The sequence below is a fragment of the Tamandua tetradactyla genome, chromosome 6, assembly GCF_023851605.1.
Source record: "Tamandua tetradactyla isolate mTamTet1 chromosome 6, mTamTet1.pri, whole genome shotgun sequence".
In the NCBI taxonomy this organism is placed as follows: domain Eukaryota; kingdom Metazoa; phylum Chordata; class Mammalia; order Pilosa; family Myrmecophagidae; genus Tamandua; species Tamandua tetradactyla.
In genome coordinates, this window is record NC_135332.1 from 73958900 (window position 1) to 73977740 (window position 18841).

At 59.6% G+C, this 18841-nt stretch overlaps 2 protein-coding genes across 2 annotated transcripts; both read left to right on the forward strand.

Annotated features, from left to right (window-relative positions):
* Nucleotides 1-599: 599 nt before the first annotated feature.
* Nucleotides 600-4489, forward strand: MRPL12 (mitochondrial ribosomal protein L12). The gene is made up of 5 exons (XM_077166211.1): nucleotides 600-802; nucleotides 1518-1704; nucleotides 1934-2011; nucleotides 3670-3804; nucleotides 3905-4489. The coding sequence occupies exons 1-5, from the start codon at nucleotides 729-731 to the stop codon at nucleotides 4019-4021; spliced, it is 591 nt and encodes a 196-aa protein (XP_077022326.1). The 5' UTR covers nucleotides 600-728; the 3' UTR covers nucleotides 4022-4489.
* Nucleotides 4490-7657: 3168 nt separating this feature from the next.
* On the forward strand, nucleotides 7658-13522 carry SLC25A10 (solute carrier family 25 member 10). The gene is made up of 11 exons (XM_077166213.1): nucleotides 7658-7813; nucleotides 9421-9540; nucleotides 9904-10018; nucleotides 10107-10155; nucleotides 10442-10483; nucleotides 11560-11603; nucleotides 11686-11756; nucleotides 11947-12039; nucleotides 12231-12308; nucleotides 12394-12450; nucleotides 12531-13522. The coding sequence occupies exons 1-11, from the start codon at nucleotides 7721-7723 to the stop codon at nucleotides 12630-12632; spliced, it is 864 nt and encodes a 287-aa protein (XP_077022328.1). The 5' UTR covers nucleotides 7658-7720; the 3' UTR covers nucleotides 12633-13522.
* Nucleotides 13523-18841: the final 5319 nt, after the last annotated feature.

Sequence of the window (18841 nt, forward strand, 5' to 3'; positions counted from 1 at the left end):
CGGGAAGTCGGAACCGTGACCTGGCCTCCGGGCCGCTCCGCTGCGCTCCAGCCCGCTCCTCCCACCAGGATCAGCCATACAGGCGTCGGGCTGGGACGCTGCTGTGGTGGGAGACGGAGGCCTTTCCGGGCGATCCCCGACCGCGACAGTGGGCCTGGGTGGGTATGGGACGCCCGGAACCGTGCAGACGCCTCTGTCAGCGATTAGGCGATTAGGACCCTCGGAGGCTGCAGGAAGAGGCACGGAGCTCCGAATAAATCCTACGACAGGGAGTGCCTGGCCACCATTTTGTCAACAGCGGTCAGAGGAAGGCCCGGGAGGTCCTTCGGGGGGGACTTGCGTAGGGAGCGCGGGGGCAGCATCCAGTTCCGGCAGGTGTGAGGACCGACTGCCTCCCGAGGCCAGCCCCGCACTCTCTGGAGCCGATTAGGGGACACCATCATTGACGCTCCCGCGCCTGCGTGGCCCGCTGCCTTGTGGGGGATCGCGGGAGACGCAAGGAGACCGACGCCGAGCAGCTAGAGCGTCCCTTCCCGTGCCTACGCCTTGTGGCCGCTAGAGCGCCCCTCCTCGGCTCGCATGCTCCGTGGCGGCTAGAGCGTCCCTCCACGCGCGTATACCCAGCGGCCGCGGCGGCTAGAGCGTCCCGCCTTGGCTCGCTTGCTCCGCTGCGGCTAGAGCGTCCCTCCTCCAGGGGACCCGCGTGTGACCTTCCCGCTCGCGGACCGATGCTGCCAGTGGCCGCTCGCCCCCTGGGGGGCCCGTGTCTCGGGCTTCGCTGTGCCGTGCTCCGCCTCGTCAGGTACCGCGGGCCGCAATGACGGCCTCCGGGGTCCCGGGCGCCAAGGACCGGGCCAGCGGTCAGGGTGGGGGGCGGTCCGCGGCCTGGGCCTGCCGGGCTCTGAGGGGAGCACATCCTAGCGGAGGCCGGTGCGGGACAACGGGCGGGCGGCCGCCCCGCAGGCGACCCAGCCCGGGCCTAGCGGACGCCGTCGGAGGCTTGGGGGCGTGGGAGCGGGCGCCTTCCCCTGCGGGCCCCCTCCCGCGCCGGTCCCCGAGAGGGCCAGGGTGTCCGGGGCTCGAGAGCGGCTGGAGAGCCGGGGTCGGCCCCCGGGTGCCCTTGCGCGAGTCTTTGGCCTTCCCCCGGCCTCGGTTTCCTCAGCCGCAAAGTGGGGAGTTGGTTGTTGGATGTGGATCCCCGCGTTTTGCCGCTGAGGGGCCCCGTGTTTGGAAAGGGTTTGGGCAGTAAGATACGATTTAACTGTTTGTTTTGTTCCCGCTGAACAGACATAGTTTGAGTAACATTCTTGCAGACAGTTTTGATTTCTAGGGTCCTTTGAAGGTTTTAAAATCTCTCCACTTGAGAATGTGTTCCTAACCGGCGGTGGTCCTTGTGACCTGGGAACTGGGTCGAGGCCAAGGGGCTAGGTGATTTCCAGAACTCGTGTTCACCCAGCTGAGCTCCTGGCACCCACCTGTGCCCTGGCTCATGGGCTGCGTTTGAATGGGTGGGCCAGGCAACAGGTGCCAGGTGTCAGTGCTTCACGTCACATGAGGAGCAGCAGCCACCGGAGGGGTGAGGCCCTCGCCGGCGCCCCGCTAGATAATGCCCCCAAGGTCTACCCCCCCAAGATCCAGCAGTTGGTTCAGGACATCGCTGGACTCACGCTCCTGGAGATCTCAGACCTCAACGAGCTCCTGAAGGTGACATACCAGTGACAGGGACACCGGGGCCTGGGGGGGGAGGCTTGGGGAAGTGGAGTTGCGGGGGAGGGGCACCCCGACGTCTACCACCTGGAGTATATTGGGAGCCCATGAGTTTTAAAAAGTTTCCCTGGTGCTAGCACCCCGCCAGGCTTGTTGTCCTGAACTGAGCTCCTGAACTGTGGGTGTGACTGCCAGCCACTGAAAGGGCTCTCCCCTGACCCCGCAGAAAACATTGAAGATCCAGGATGTTGGCCTCATGCCAGTGGGTGGTCTGATGCCTGGAGCTGCCGCAGCCGTACCCGAGGTGAGCCGGTGCCAGAGTCCTGTGTAGGAGGGATACTTATGCTATGCCCGGTTCCCTGCAGGTCCATATTTCTTTACCTGTCTCTTAGCTGTGGATCCTGCAGCCATCTCCGTGTAGCCTCTATATCTGTGCATGCTGGGGTTCTAACCCCCTCTGCAGCCACTCTGGGACCTCCTCTCTCGGGAAATGCAGGCCTTGCCCACATGGGCACCAGGCTCCTAATGGAGGGAAGCATACAGCAAGTCAAAAGGGGGGCGAAGAAATGATATTGAATGTGCAAGGTTACAAGTGTTATGAAGTAAAGGCTTAAGGAGGAGGGAGGGTTGCAGTTTCATAGAAGGCCTTAGAAGGTGGCATCTGAGGGGATGTGATGGAGTTAACACAGAGAGGTGTATGCCTTCTGGGGGCGCACAAGGTCACAGGCTAGGGCCAGAGTGGGCCGAGTTTTAGGAAGTCAGCTTGGAGAGGTGATGGGCAGCTGGATTCCCAAGGCCTGGAGCCACCAGAAAGACAAGGGCTCAGGGAGGTGGACAGCCGGGGCAGCCTTGGGCCACTGCAAGGAGCCCTAAGGCTCCAAGCCACATGTTAGGTTTTCTGTTTTTGTTAGGAAAAAATCTCATACATATCTGCAAAAGAAAGAATAATATAGTAATTCCCATGTGTCCATGACTCCGGTTCTGTAATTGTCAGGATTTTTCCACGTTTGTCGGTGCTACAGCTGAAGGCTGATCCCTGACCTGCAGTTGCGTATTTGTATGCTTCAGCACACATCTCTAAAAGCATAGCCACTTCTCAGGAGACCACCTACCCTCAGTACAGCTAACATAGCCATCAGTGGTTTGGTATCCTGACACGTTCAGGTTTCTCCAGTAGTCCCTGTCTTTTTAATAGTTGGTTTATCAAAATCCACGTGTTCTGCATGTTGCATTTGGCTGTTTGGTCTCTGGATCTGTGCCCTTGGCCCCTGGCTGTCACTGACAGGAAACCAGCTCAGATGCTCCCATATTCTGGATTTGTCTCCCACTTCTGTGGGGCATCAAATGCAATCACCAGCCTATCCCATTTGCAAACTGAAAGTTGGTTTTAAAGGCTAAACATCTTGGACAAGAATAAAGACGGTTACCATATAACTCATCGTCCCAAGCTCAATTGCCTTTGAGAATGAAGAGGGTACCCTGGGTGGCCAGGACACTTTGTCACGTGTGACAGCAGGGTCCCCATTGCCCCATCATTTGTCACTTGCTGAGGGTAGAAGTTAGGACCTTGGTAAATCTTTCATTGGCATACAAACTTCTAAGGACAGATAGGGCACTCATTTTGTGTAAGACTTTGGGGTTCCCCCTTTCCTGTCTCGTGACTTATACAGCTTTAAGGGATGAGGGAAGCTGGTTGCGTGTGAAGTCCGGATGAGGGATGCTTTTATGGAAGCAGGCACTGTGGAGGTACATTTGTGTCTGGGTGATAGCCAGGTCGGGGCTCCACCCAGCAGGTAAGGGAAAGTAAGTGCAGGCTGGTTGAGGGAGCAGCTGGCAGGGCCTCACCTGCACCTGCTCAGGCCTGGTGTGGTCTCCTGCCAGCTGTCAAAGGGACTTCTGCCTGATCTTGTCCACATATCCCTGTGTCTGTCTGCCTCACCCTCCCTCTCCCCTCTCCCCAAGGTGGCAGAGGAAGATATCCCCAAGCAGAAAGAACGGACACACTTCACCATCCGCCTGACAGAGGCAAAACCTGTGGACAAAGTGAAGCTGATCAAGGAAATCAAGAACTACGTCCAGGGCATCAACCTGGTCCAGGTGGGGCTCAGGGATGCCTGGGCCTTGGCCATCTCTTTTCCCTGTGGGTTGGTTGCCAGAGCCCAGGCCTCCAAGTTCTTGACTCTTCTCTCTCCGGCAGGCGAAGAAACTTGTGGAGTCCTTGCCCCAGGAAATCAAGGCCAATGTTGCCAAAGCTGAGGCTGAAAAGATCAAGGCGGCCCTGGAGGCGGTGGGCGGCACCGTGGTTCTGGAGTAGCCCCGGGCTCTGAGGACTTGTGGGGAGGGGCCTGGGGCCCAGGCACAGCTCCGCCCACACTGCTGCCCATCTGCTCCCCTGGGCACACAGGCTCGGCAGTCATGCTGCCAGGCGAGAACTACTGGCGCCATGTGGCAGACTCTGGGGAGGGGTGGGGATGGCCTCCTGAGTTTGGGACAGGGGGCAGCTGCCACCTTTCAGGAAAGCAACAGAGGTGGACTCTAGAACCGTACCACAGTTATGGAACATGTCTCCTAGTATCTGTGAGAACAGTACGGGGCTGAGGCTTAGGAGAGGTGTGGCTGGGCCTTCCTATGTGCTGGTGGCCACTCCCCTGAGTCTCACAGCAGGTGGCATCTGTATGGTGGGGAATGGCTGGCCAGTGGGTTCTGGTTAGGGCACCCGTCCTATCCAGGGGCCATTATCTGTGATATGGTTTTAATACCAGATCTATGTCTAGGAATTGGACTTGGTGTACGTGTAGAATTTTTTAATATTAGCAATATTGGAAACAATTGGAAATTCACGGCTTGAGCCTATGGCTAAGGCAGGGGCAGGGTGTGAGGTATTAACCCCCAGGGTTGTCACCTACTCAAGGGGGCCAAGCCCTCCCTGCAGTCCCGGGAGTGTTGGCTGTGCCTTCCAGCCATGAGTGACTGGTGGGCCTGGTGGGGGCCGGTGGTCTTGAGTTGAGCTCAGCCCCGAATGCCCAGCCCAGGATTTGCAGGTGGCAGCAGCCGACCATCCCCTACAGGCCTCCGCCAGCACCTTCGTTGAGGGGGTTGGGCAGGAAGCTTGCGTTGAACACCCTTTGGAGTTCTTGCCAGGGCCAGCTCACACTTTGAAAGGAAGGGAGAGTGGACTCCTTCCTCAGCTGGCCCCTGAGGGAGGAGATCCCTGGGGGTCTTCCAGCCCACGCAGTGCAGGAGCTCTGAGAAATGCAGTTCCTGGCCTCTGGGACTGGCTGATGCAAATGGCCCCCAGTGGGACCACCCTCTGGCCTCAGTTTCGAAATCCTCACCCCAGTTCCCCAATTGGGAAGTTGAAGTGCTGGGTGCTGGTCTGGTGTGTCCAGAGTATTGCAGGGGTGACAGTGGGGTGGCAGGGGCAGGTATCTGTCTAACATCCCAGGGAAAGGCCATTCTGGCCCTGGAGATCCCCTTGGGTCAAATGGTGGCTGCCCTCCAGGGCTTAATGACCAGCAGCCTGTCTGCCTCCTGGGTGGGTCTGTGCCCTCAGCCTCTCCCACAGTGACCCCAAGGCACCCTGCTCTGTCCCTGCAGCCTTTTTATAGGAGTCTGGGTTGCAGGTCCTCCACTCATTATTGGGGGTGAAGACTGGATTCCCCTTCCTCCTTCCTGGGCCTGCTGGAGTGTGAACACTTGAAAGTTGGGGGCAGTGGCCCCAATACCTCATCAGAGGTCATGAATGAAGCAGCACCTGTGCAAGGATGGGGAGCTCCCCTTTGTCTGACACCCTGCTTGGGCCTTTTCACCCAAGCCCTGGGTTAGGTTCTAGGGCAGTCCAAAGACCTTGGGTCATTTTTCACATCAGTGTTTATTGCCTTTTGGCAGGGGCTTAGCCAGCCCCACCCTGCCCTGTAAATGGCCCAGGAAGAGCTGGCATATCTGGAAAAGGACACGGTGACTTGCAGAGGGCAGAGTATCCCAAGGATGGCCCTGACTGCCTCGTGCCTACTTGGCCTTGACCCTTGAAGCTCAGCTGCTGTGAGGTCAAGGTTGGTCTGCTGTGCATCCCGTGGTTGCTCTTGTCACCAGCCAGAGACTGGCATCAGCTCCAGCTCCCAGCAGCAATTAAACCAGAGTCTCAGGCCACCCTCTTCCTGGACAGGAAGGGCAGAGAGGACAGGGCAGCACAGAGCTGAAGCCCCCAGCAGACGCCCACCCTCTCCCTCTGGCATTTGAAGCCAGTCTTTATGAGTCTGTTTTAGGGTTTGGGTGGGGATCTTTCAGGAAGAATGCCCTGCCTTTGGACACATATCCTACTTTCTATGTTCCTTCTATTGACTGGCCTTTTCATCACTCCTGACATGCTCATGGCCTCCAGCCCCGCAGCTTTAGTTTCCCTATTTCCTGCCCCCCACCCCTTCCAGATTGAGCTGTGCTGACCACTCGGGTTCCTGCTGTCCTTCAAGGCGCTGCTGGAACCAAGGTCCAGGGGATGCTTGTGGCTTGGGCACCTTCTCCGTGCCTACCTCCCTCAGAGTCAGAGGTCACCTGGGGTTCTGGATGACACAGAAGTGCCACTTAGTGCAAAATCTCCAAGTGGCTGGTTTAGGCAAATAAGTTTTACTCATTTTGGCCCTCTGTCACAGAGCTAAGGAATCACTCAGGCAAAACTGGACGCACAATTCCTGAATTCCTGACGCCCCTCACACCTCTTGGGCACAAGTCCTACAGGGAGAGTCTAGTGGCCAAGCCCTGAAGGGGTTTCGCAGACCTGGATATCACATCCTTCCTTGTTTGTTGCGAAGTGGGGTGAGGGTGGGCTTCTGCTGGAGGTGGGTGAGGCAAGGGTTTCAGACCCGGGCTCTGCAGATTGCTGCAGGCCCCTGCCCCCCACCCCACCCCCACCCCCAGTGAGCCTGAGGGCCGCCCACGGCCATATCCAAAACCTACCTCCTTGCCCTCCCTCACACCAGCTGGCCCTGTCTGGGAGACTTCCTGGAGGCTACAGCCCCAGGAGTAACAGTCCCGGCGGGAGGTGGCGGGGGGGGGGCGGTTGCTACACAGTGCTGTCATGGGCACAAAAGAAACTTGTAGCAAAACCCCTTGCTTTTTGCACTCCAAAACAACATGCAAAAAATGGTACCGCGATAATAGGATATTCACATGGAAAAGCATGAAATGTGACCCCACCGCACAGCATTAAAAACAAAACAAAAAAAAAAACCTTGACTTGCACAGCACCAAGGTCCCAAGAGAGCAGGGGAAGCGATCCCAGCCTGGTGTGCCCCCGGGAGTCCCAAGGGCTGGGGCTGGGTCAGAGAGGGGCTCCCAGTCCGCGCTCCCGCGGGCCGAATGCCCTCTCCGGGGCAAGGGAGCCTGCCGCTGAGCCCTCCTGCGGCCGGGGCTGCTGTTCCCGTTTGCTTGTTTGGAGATCTGCTCAGGCCTTTGCAGGAGCCCCAACGTCTCTCCCGCTGCGGAGGAAAACGGACGGAACCAGCCGCGGCTCGTGGAGCGGAGGCGGGGCCAGGGGCGTGTCCCCCTGTCCTGCCACCCACCCGGGCGCCAAGGGAGGCAGCTCGTCTCCGCCAGTTGCTTTGGCCTCTAGCTGTCGTTTCCTCCTGGCCCCCACTTGGGCTGGGGGATGTGCACACAGGTCTCCCTGCGCACGTGTTCCGGCCCCGCGCCCCGGGCCGCTCTTGGAGGCCAGCCGAGGCCTGCGCCGGGGAGGGTGGGTCCTGAGACGAGGAGGGGCCGGCAGGGCGCTGGGCGCCTTCCGTGAGAGCCGCGAGCCCTGCCCTGGACGGCTCCGGGCGCGCGTCCGGCGGCAGAGCGGGAAGCAGCGCCAGGTATCCCGCCGTGTTCCGGTGGGGCCCACCCGCGCGGCCCCCTTAAGGCGGACGCCCGCCCCTCGGGCCTGGGGGCGGGGTCTCGGCAGGGCCCGCCCCCGGCGCGCGGACTGCGCTTTGAACCCGGCTCCGGGACCGAGCTCGCGGAGCCGGGCGGCGGGGCCATGGCGGCCGAGGCGCGCGTGTCGCGCTGGTACTTCGGGGGCCTGGCGTCCTGCGGGGCCGCCTGCTGCACGCACCCTCTGGACCTGCTCAAGGTGAGCGCGCGGCCGGGTCCGAGACCGCGACCCCCGGCCGGCCCCAAGGCCCCCGGTGCGGCCGAGCTCCGCTGGGAGGCCCGTGGAGCCGGGCTGGGCTGGGGCGGCCCAGGGGAGTCCGCCTTCCGGGCCTCGGGGGCCTCGCGCGCCCCCCGAGCCAAGAGGGGAGACCCCCGATCCTAGAGGGAGACCCCGAACCTAGAGGGGCGCCTGCGGCCTCCAGCCCAGGGGGGCGGCCAGAGGGAGACGCAGTCACGCCTTTTACTTTGTTAAAGAGAAAGTGTGAGGGGTTTACAATAGGACAAAGCCTCCCTTGTGTCCCGCGCTGCCCCGACCCTTTCTTGACACAAGGAAAAAAGGGCCGCGGCCTAAGACAACGCTGAGTCGGCGCTGGCCCTTTGCCCCTGGACTTGTGCTCACGGGGCCTGAGCGTGGGGGCAGCTTGGCCACCCTGCTCTGCAGCCCGGGCTGGCCGGGAGGGTCTGGCCCCATCGCCTTTGGGGGCCCCAGCTGCCTGGCCACAGGGCTTTCCTTACCCCCTGACCTAGAGCCCCGCTGAGCAGGTGCCCTCACCGAGGGGAGCTTCCTGGGTGGGGAGAAGTCAGCCACCCTGGGAGGCAGAACCCAGCAGGCGTGGGGTGGGCGCCGACAGCCCCAGGGGCTTGTCCTGGAGGCCGGCCTGAGCCCTGCATGGTGGGTGGCAGGGCCGTGGGGGCAGAGCCGGGCTATGCACCTTTGAGTTGGGGCAAGGAGGACTCTCATCGTGCGTAGGGTTCTCGCTTTTCCTGCTGCCTGAAGCTCACAAAGCTCCCGGTCCCCTGTGGGGTCCCCGGGCTTGGGCTTGGCTCTCACATTGCAACCTCTGTTTGGCACTGGGCTGTGACCTTGAATCTTTTGTCTATTATTGGACGCCCCTTGGGCATCCTGCCCCTTGCCCGGCAGGGGCCCCGGAGATGCTTTTTTTGGGGTGGCTTCCAGCACAAAGCAAGGGCAGAGGTAGGGTAAGGGAAGAGGGGGCTGTGCCCGGGTGCGCTCTGCCTGCTCTCCAGGAAGGCCCTGTTTCCAGCCTTTACTTCTCACCTGGTCTGGACTGCGACCGCCCTCATGTGTGCCGTGTCGCCCCTCCCATCCCTGGTCTGACCCTACCACTGCTCAGGCCCCTGAAGGCAGGGCCTGGGAGGATGGCGGCTGAGGCTGCTGTGGCCGGGACCCCACGGTGGTGGAGGGTGCTGCCACCGAGCTCCGTGGCTGAGCTTCCTCAGGCCAGGATGGGGAGCTGGGATCCCAGATTTGGCCGTTGCCTGCTGACTACTGGCCTGCAGGTCTGTTCCCTGCCCCAGCAGTTTTTCTGTGCAGAGAGCTGCACTGGCCAGGGCAGGTGTGGGGGAGGCCCAAGGACGCTGGCAGGGCCCAGCCCTACAGTGCCACCCAGCCGTGCACCACCCCAGCCTCCCCTGTGAGTGGGGGTCCCCGAGGTGGCATGCAGCGGTCCTGGGGGGCAGGACTGCACTTAGTACTTGAGGTCATTGTGGGGCTCGGCTATGGTATGTGTGTGGAGGGGGGCGGGTATGGGTGTCCTAGGCTGACCGGGGCACCCCTGCCCGCAGGTGCACCTGCAGACGCAGCAGGAGGTGAAGTTGCGCATGACAGGCATGGCGCTGCAGGTGGTACGTGCCAATGGCGTGCTGGCTCTCTACAATGGCCTCAGTGCCTCCCTCTGCAGACAGGTATGCGAGGGGCTCGGCCTCCAACATCCACATCCCGCCCACCTGCCTCCTGGCCCTGGCTCCAGCCTGCCTGTTAGGGGGGGCCCTTAGATCCTGTACCCCGTCAGGGGAGAGGGCCGGCATCACCCCAACCCAGGTCAAAGCCACTGCATGGCCTCCCAGCGGCTTCCAAGGAAGGATCTGCAAATGCCAGAAGCTGATGACCCCCATGGTGGTTTGTGGATGAGAAAACTGAGGCCCAGGGAGAGCAGGGAGCTCTGGGCGCGGGCCTTGTAAAAGGGCTGGCCTGGGGACGCCTGGCAGGTCGGGGTGAGGGGCTGCACCCCTACGCCGGCGCTCTGAGCCCCCCTTCCCTGCCCCCAGATGACCTACTCCCTGACACGGTTCGCCATCTACGAGACGGTGCGCGACCACCTGGCGGGGGGCAGCTCGGGGGCCCTCCCCTTCTACAAGAAGGTGCTGCTCGGCGCCCTCGGCGGTGAGCACCTGGCCGGGAGATGCAGGGGTTGAGGACCTGGGGGCCCCCACGTCATCACAGTCTGGATTGGGGGTTTGTGTGGCCCCAGGTTTCACCGGTGGGTTCGTGGGGACCCCTGCAGACATGATCAACGTCAGGTCAGTGCGCCCCGCACCCCTGCAGGGTGACAGCGTGCCCCGGGGCCTGGGGCATGTTGGGGCGTGTTGGGATTGGGGCAAGCTACTCTGTTCCCATGGGGCTCCCATCGGGTGCTCGGCGTGGGACACTGGAAGCCTGTCGGAGGTGGGCAGGGGGGCCCGGGGCTTGCCCACAGCCTGCTGGGTCTGGCTGTGTGGGAGCCACCTCCCCTCTAGCCTGCCCGCTCCATGCCCCCTCCCCTGTGTCCCCTGCCCCCACCCCCTGAGCCCGCTCGGCTGTGCCCAGGATGCAGAATGACATGAAGCTGCCCCCGAGCCAGCGGCGCAAGTGAGTTGTTGGAGTTGCGGTCTCAGGATGGGGCAGGCGGTGGCTCCCCGGGGGGGCTGCGGGGAGGCTGCGTGGAACCGGAAGGGGTCCGAGCGGGGCCCACCCACTCTGGGATCTTCAGGGGAGTCACCTGGTTGACTCAAGGTCCTCCGGGCTCTGGTGGGAGGGTCCTATGGGACTGGGGCTCGCCCAGGGACCCCAGGTTGGGGCAGAGATCTCTCTGGGGCTTTCAGAAAAACGTGCTGTCTGCTGAAGGCTGCCCCAGGAAGCAGGCCAGGGAGGTGGGGTGGCTGCAGCCAGGTCACGTGGGTGAACTCAGGGGCTGGCAGAGGAGGGGGCCTCTCTCTCCCCCCTCCCACCCCCATCCCCCCTCCCTCCTCCCTCCTGCATGGTGCACAAGTTTAAGTGGGTTTGGGTGTTAAAACAGGCCACTGGGAGTTGGGGTGTTTCCTCTGGTGCTGAAGTTCACGTCCCTTGTGAACTCGAAGATATACCGATTTTGAAACTCATGCTGTGTGGATGGGTCCTGTCCAGTAGGCTCAGCCGCCAGCCTGAGCTCAGAGGGGCTGACACGTGCCCAAGATGCAGTAAACGCAGCACCGCACAGGCGGCTAAAACCGTTCAGGCCCGGGTGGACCTGTGCTCATCAGGCCCACCCCTGGGCAGTCCCTACCCAGCCTCCCCCACCCCCTCCCTGGGGAGTGTCCAGTGACCTGCCCTATGAACCAGCTAGCAGGGCGTCCCCATGGAGCCTGGAGGGCTGCCCAGCCGCAGCCCCCAGCGGTCTGGACAGGGGCCAGCTTGGGGCATCTGGGGGAAGGCAGAATCCCATTCCCTCCCACGGGACCTTGAGCGAACTAGAGGGTGGTGATGGCCACACCCGGCCCAGCCTCGGAGCCAGGCAGCCTCCAGGGTTGTGCTGCAGTGTTTCTTCAAGGACGTGGGGGACCCTTCAGCCACGTGGCATCCCCCGAGGGGTGGAAAGCCACTGGGTGGTTGTCTGTGGGTCCCTGTGATGCTTGGAGATGGGGGGAGTGGGGCTGGGGCCTCACGGGGGCCGCTGTGTGTCCCCACAGCTATGCCCACGCCCTGGACGGCCTGTACCGTGTGGTCCGTGAAGGTGAGCTGCAGGACTGTCCTGTGCAGGGACCCGGGATGGGGTGGGGTCCCGGTCAGTGCCTCACGCCCCCTCCCTTCGGCAGAAGGTCTGAAGAAGCTGTTCTCCGGGGCAAGCATGGCGTCCAGCCGTGGGGCCCTGGTCACCGTGGGGCAGGTAAGCTGCGGGGGAGGGGCAGGCCTGCCTTGCCCAGGTGTGTGTGCTTGGGGGGGGTTCCTACCTGCCCTGGGCCCTGCTCCAGCAGCTCACCAGTGCCGACAGGTGTGGTGGGATTGTTGGTGACGCACAGAGCGGGTGCTGGGGTCTTGGGGGGCCCCCTTGGCCTGACTGCCCCCCACCTGGGCAGCTGTCCTGCTATGACCAGGCCAAGCAGCTGGTCCTCAGCACAGGCCGCCTCTCGGACAACATCTTCACGCACTTCCTTGCCAGCTTCATCGCCGTGAGTGCCGGGCTTGGGGAGGGCGGGGCAGCGGGAGGCTTTGGGCGAGTCGGCGCGATGCCCTCCGGGCTGCGTGAGTGGGTGCTGTGGCTGTGGGGAGGGTGTGCGGTCCTGGAGTCCCCTCCCCGCCTGCTGGGTCGGTCCGGAGGGTGCCCTGCCCGCAGGCCGGGCGGTGACCAGCCTGCCCCCAGGGCGGGTGCGCCGTGTTCCTGTGCCAGCCTTTGGACGTGCTGAAGACCCGCCTGATGGATGCCCAGGGGGAGTACCGGGTGAGTGGGGGCTCGGGCAGGGCGGCGCCTCCCCATTGCCACTCCTGAGGCTCTGCTCTGAGCTCTCTGCCCCCGCCTCCCGCAGGGTGTCCTCCACTGTGCAGCGCAGACAGCGAAGCTCGGCCCGCTGGCCTTTTACAAGGTTAGGGTGCGGACAGGGGTGGGGTGGCGAGGGGCGGGCGGGGGGCCACGCTCATCGCACCCCTCGCTCCCCCTCGCCAGGGCCTCTTTCCTGCCGGCCTCCGCCTCGTACCCCATACCGTTCTCACCTTCGTGTTTCTGGAGCAACTCCGCAAACACTTCGGCCTCAGGGTGTCGTCCTGACTCGGCCCGAAGTGGCCCGCCCCCGCCGAGCCCCCACCGAGCCCCCGCCAAGCCCCTACTCCAGGTCCTTCCGGCGAGTTCAGGGAGGGCCACGCAGCGCGGCCCCAGCCCTACCTGCCAGCGGCAGCACCCCACCCTTTCTGGCAGGGACCACGCCACCTCCCCAGCAGGGGCCTGCCTGCGGCCGCCTGGAGCCCCAGCCCCCTGCCCCTGAGCCAGTGGGAAGCTCCCCAGTTCACCCGGGGGGTGCAGCAGCCCTGCCCCCAGGCCACCGGCTGGCTGGGTAGGGGGTGGCGGCTCTTCTCTGACTGCCCGGGTGTCCCGTGGGCTGTCCTCGCCCACGGGACCGCCAGCCCAAGGTGTGAGCCTGCTGCGCCGCGTCCTGCAGCCTCTGACGAGGAGCTGGGCGGCAGAGTGGGGCCCCGAGAATTATTCACAAGTCTTATCTCATGAGGGACCATCGCTTTTACCAGGATCTCGAAGGCAGACCTCCCTCCTCTACTGTTGGGCTGTTGCGCCCCTGGGTCAAGTGCAGGGAGGGGAGGGTCAGCAGGCAGACTGCCAGGGCCCGGGGGCAGCCGGGAGGGCTCCTGGCCGCTGGACACCTGCATCATCTCCCAGCGCGCACCCCCCACCCCCGACACCGGCCTTCCCCGGGCCTGGCTGGCTGTAACAGTTTCGCCAGAACATCTCAGAGCCGAACAGGCTGCTGCCGTTCTCAGGGATTGCGCCTGTGCCCCTCGTGCCGTCCATGTCTTTCCTTCCCAGTGTTCTCGGAAGCCCAGGCCATGTCGTGGGGAGGGCCAGACAGGCTGGGGGTGCTTCCTGGGGCTCCTCCCCCTCCCTTCCGGGTTGCTGATGGCTGCTCAGCCAATAAACGGTGATGGACAGTTCCATGTCCCTTCCTTGCACCAAGGGCTGCTGGTGGGGTGGCGGAGCAGGGAAGAAGCCAGGGCCTGGCTGGGGGAAGGGATTCCGGGAGGGTCGGGGGTCAGCGGCTTACCAAGGGCAGGGATGCCTGGGCCAGGGGCTCTGAAGGCAGTCATGGGCCGAGCCCCCCACGACCACCACCCTCCAGCAGCCCCCCAGGCTTGTGAGTTCTAGGCTAGGTTGACCACTGGGGTCCCCTCTCCTGGGTGGGAGGTGAGTCAGCCCTGGGCTCTTGGGGGAGGGGGGAATTGACCAGCTGTCGGCAAACCCACGAGGGGCAGGGAAGAGCCCCCTCCTCCCCTCGGCAGACAGCAGGGCAGGGGCTGCCGGGGGCCTCCTGCCCTTCCCCCCATGGAAGGGGGCGTGCTGGCACTGCGGTGACCCCACCCACCTCTGGAGTGGGGAGACTATTCTAGAGTGCCGCCCCCCCAGGCCTGAGGAGTGTAGGACGCTAGGTGTCAGTGCTGGTCGCATAACTTGGGAAGTACGGGAAGGCACCAGTGCCTAGAAAGCTGCTAGCTAAGAGCAGACACCCCTAGCCCACCCCGGCTACCCTGCCTGCCGCTCACCCCTCCCCGACCCGAGGGTATTTGGGAGCAAAGCTCCCTGTCATTTGCCTGTGAACACTAAAGCACAGGTGCAAAGGCTGACCTTTTATTTTTTATTAATTTTAAAAAAAATACAACAAACACAAACATTCTTTTTTTAAATTTATTAATTAAAAAAAATTAAATGAAATAAAACATTAACATAGATAATCAGTAATTCACAATATCATCACATAGTTGCCTTTTCATTATTATGATCATTTCTTAGAACATTTGCATCAATTCAGAAAAAGAAATAAAAAGAAAACAAAAAAATTCATATATACCATACCCCTTACCCCTCCCTTTCATTGATCACTAGCATTTCAATCTAAATTTATTTTAACATTTGTTTCCCGTATTTATTTTTACTCCATATGTTTTACTCGTCTGTTGATAAGGTAGATAAAAGGAGCATCAGACACAAGGTTTTCACAATCACACAGTCACACTGTGAAAGCTGTATCATTATACAATCATCTTCAAGAAACATGGCTACTGGAACACAGCTCTACATTTTCAGGCAGTTCCCTCCAGCCTCTCCATTACATCTTGACTAACAAGGTGATATCTACTTAATGCATAAGAATAACCTCCAGGATAACCTCTCGACTGTGGAATCTTTCAGCCATTGACACTTAGTCTCATTTCACTCTTCCCCCTTTTGGTTGAGAAGGTTTTCTCAATCCCTTGATGCTAAGTCTCAGCTCATTCTAGGGTTTTTCTCAATCCCTTGATGCTGAGTCTCAGCTCATTCTAGGATTTCTGTCCCATGTTGCCAGGAAGGTCCACACCCCTGGGAGTCATGTCCCACATAGACAGGGGGAGGGTGGTGAGATTGCTTGTTGTGTTGACTGGAGAGAGAGGCCACATCTGAGTAACAAAAGAGGTTCTCTTGGGGGTGACTCTTAGGCCTAAATTTTAAGTAGACTTGACCTATCCTTTGCGAGGTTAAGTTTCATGTGAACAAACCCCAAGACTGGGGGCTCAGCCTATAGCTTTCGTTGTCCACAGTGCTTGTGAGAATATCAAGAATTCAACTTGGGGAAGTTGAATTTCTCCCCACTTTCACCATTCCCCAAAGGGGGCTTGCAAATACTTCTCCAGTCACTGATCAAATCACTCTGGGATTCATCGGGGCATCACTCTGGACAAACCAACAAAATCTCATGTCCTACCTGAGATTCCAAGTACTTATGGTGTTCAATCAAACTATCTACATAAGTTATATTAGGAAATGCACTAGTCAAAATATAAATTTTGTGCCAAGCATTTTTTTGCTTTAGTCTCACACATAAGGTGACATTTTAAAATATTAATTACAATCTATTTTCAGCACCCTGCAGTAATGACATTCCTTTGTTCTTCCTCATGCAAAAACATTTTTAAAATTTGTACATTTAGTCACTATTATTATACACTCTAGGCATTCCTAGATTATACCATCTCAATCTGAAAAGTCATGTTTTAATCAAAATCCCATTTTGTAAAGGCAGAATAATCCCTATTCAATACTGTATGTTTGAATCTGTAATTAGATCATCTCCCTGGAGATCAAGAGTGGTTGTTAAACTGGATTAGGTGATGACATGTCTCCACCCATTTGGGTGGGTCTTGATTGGTTTACTGGAATCCTACAAAAGAGGAAACATTTTGAATGAGAGATTCAGAGAAAGCAGAGCAGAACGACACAGCCACGAGAAGCAGAGTCCACCAGCCAGTGACCTTTGGAGATGAAGAAGGAAAACATCTCCCAGGGAGCTTCATGAAACAGGAAGCCAGGAGAGAAAGTTAGCAGATGACGCCATGTTCACCACGTGCCCTTCCACTTGAGAGAGAAACCCTGAACTTCATCAGCCTTCTTGAACCAAGGTGTCTTTCCCTGGATGCCTTAGATGGGACATTTCTATAGACTTGTTTTAATTGGGACATTTTCTCAGCCTTAGAACTGTAAACCAGCAACTTATTAAATTCCCCTTTTAAAGCCATTCCGTTTCTGGTATTCTGCATTCTGGCAGGTAGCAAACTAGAACACTGCTCAGAAGAACATTATTGGACTACGAAAAGATTGGAATGTGGGTTATAAGCTTTAGGTTAATGTAAAATTTTTGAACTTGATGTCTGCATTTAAGGTGGTCATATAAGTGAACATTCTTGTTCTTAGGAGAAATACATGAAGTGTTAAGTGTTCAAGGAGAATGATGTCTAAAACCTACTCTCTAGTGTTTAGAAGACAGATGGAAGGACAGACAGACATAATGGGTAGGCACATACAATGGTATGGCAAATGTGGCAAAATGCATCTGGGTGTGTTGGAGCTCTCTGTATGGGTGGTGTATTATTTTTGCAGCTGCCTAGTAAGTTTGAAATTACTTCAAAATAAAAAGTTAAAAAACGAAAAAGAAAACAAAGGTCTCCCCGCCCCCCCCCCAGCCACCCACGCCCCGCCACAGGTCTCAGTGGCAAGCAGCACTCGGCCAAAGACAGAAGCAGAAAGAAAACCGGTTAAAATGGGATGATAGTACATGTGAGACTTTGTAATTTCACATAAAAAGTGGTGGCGGGGGTGGCGGGGCGGCAGGGGGTGGTGGGGCGGCAGGGGGTGGCGGGAGGCGGCAGGGGTGGTGGGACGCAGCTGCGGCCATTCGTGGCCGTCCCCAAAGGAGAGCGGAGGGCCGGGCAGGTGGGGCCTGGGGTGCTGGAGAGGTGGGCTTGCCTTGGCACAATTTCCCCCGTAGCACTTGAATTTAACAGAGGAAAAGCAAAGCAGAATTGAGACGGAGGGAAACTGATCTTCTGACTAATCTTTGTTTTCTGTGGGAAATAGTTCCCAGAAGATGAAGGAAACCCTAAGAAGACGGCACATGGGGAATTTTTCCCTCTTCCCGATTCACCTGGAGGGAGAAAGAAAGATCCCTGCCTTGGAAGACAGGGTGGCTGAGCACCCCACGCCCCGCCACACACACCCCCTGACTGGCTCCTCCCCAGCCCCAGTGACTGGACACCCACCGCCCAGCACCCAGGGGTCAGCGTGGCCCCCATGGACATGCAGGGCGGCCTGGCAGTGGCGCCTCTCCGAGGGCCCAGGGGAGCACCGAGGGGCCTCTGCTCTGCCCACCCCGTGCACCACCGGGTGGTTGACCGGTTGTCAAGGTCTCGACTCATTGTGTCCCCCAGAGGTGTCTGGGGACTGTCCCTTGCCCTCGGCCAGAAGGTCTTGACCCTGCACCCACTGGCACCTGGGCCTCCAGCCGCCTCTCCCTGAGTTCCTCCAGGCCCAGCAGGTCCCGGGAGGGGCATGGCTAGGGTGCCTCTGCAGGCTCAGCCCCGGCGCCTCCAGCCCCCTCGGCGCCAGCCTGGAGTCCGTGCCTGGGGGCTCTGCTTTTCGAGAAGGGCCCGTGGCTGCTGCTCGGAACTCCCTTCCTCACTGGGCACGCGGTCAAGTCTCTCTTCCCTCCGCCTGTTGGCGTTGGCCAGAGCTCGTTCCTCGCCCCGGGGGGCCGCCGTCCTGCCTGGAGGCCCACCTAACCGTTGAACCTTGCATCTCAGTTATGCAGCCAGGCCATGTGTCACAGCCCGTGATTCTATCACTCTTCTTTGTTTTTCTGTTTTGTTGTGTTGTATTTTGTTTCTGGAACAAGACGTGTTCTTTTTTCTGCAGATTTGCTCTCTCGTTTTCCAGGGCCGCTGCTTCTATCCCATCTCTGCGCATGTCTTCTGCTTCCTGTAAAGGGTCCTATCTTCAGAAACACCTTTTCCTGGATTGTCTTCACTCTCCACATCACCTAGCTTTACCCTATTCCCTTTCGTCCTTACCCTTTTCTCTGCATGCAGGAGGATGTCAGCCTTTCCTTACTGGGGATTTTATTTGCAGTGGCTTCGGCTCTGCCCTTGCTGTTTCCAGCTTAGCTGATGGCTCCTGAGTGGTTGGTTCGCCCTCCACCCTCCCAGTCCTCTCCCTGTTTCCTCCCTTTTCACCTCTTTTTTTTTTTATCTTTGACCTCCTCCCTGAGCAGCTGTTTAATTGAAGCAGTCCCCTTTGAATGCCCTTTGCCCCTCACCTGGGTTAATTTTCTCCAGATTGGGCATCTGCTCTGTCCATTGCAGGCCGTGACCCTCCCTCTCCCCACTTCTTTCCTTTGTTCATTTTTTGGGAGGCCCCAGGCCTTCTCCTGCTGGGCGCAGCACCCAGACCCCTCCGGGCCCAGAGGTGGTGGAATGGCCCGGTCTCTGCTCCCCCCACCCCCGGACACGTCCAGTGTCTCTGCCATCCTGCCCGGCAGCGGAGACCACACTCTGGGCCAAGTCTCCGTGTCTGTGTCTCCCTGGGTGGGTGGAGCTGAGAGAAGGGGGCACTGCGCCCTTGAACAGCCCCGGGGAACAGGGGGTTGCCTGGAACCTGGGGTGGGGCAGCAGTGGCTACTGGCCGGATAGAGCAGAGATGCAACCTCCAGACCCCACCAAGGACCGCTGACCACACAGGGCAGAGGTCACCCGGCCCCTGCACCCTGCTGGTCACTGACCCTAAAGGTACTCCAGCTGGACCTGGGCCCAAAGTGACCTGAGCCATGACCGCCAGGGAGGGGAGGGGGGGAGGGATGAACAGAGCTCCAGAGAGGCGACTCCCGGTGAAGGAATGGGGAATCTACGAAGCCCGCCCAAACGAGGTATGCCCGAATAGCAGCCTGTAAA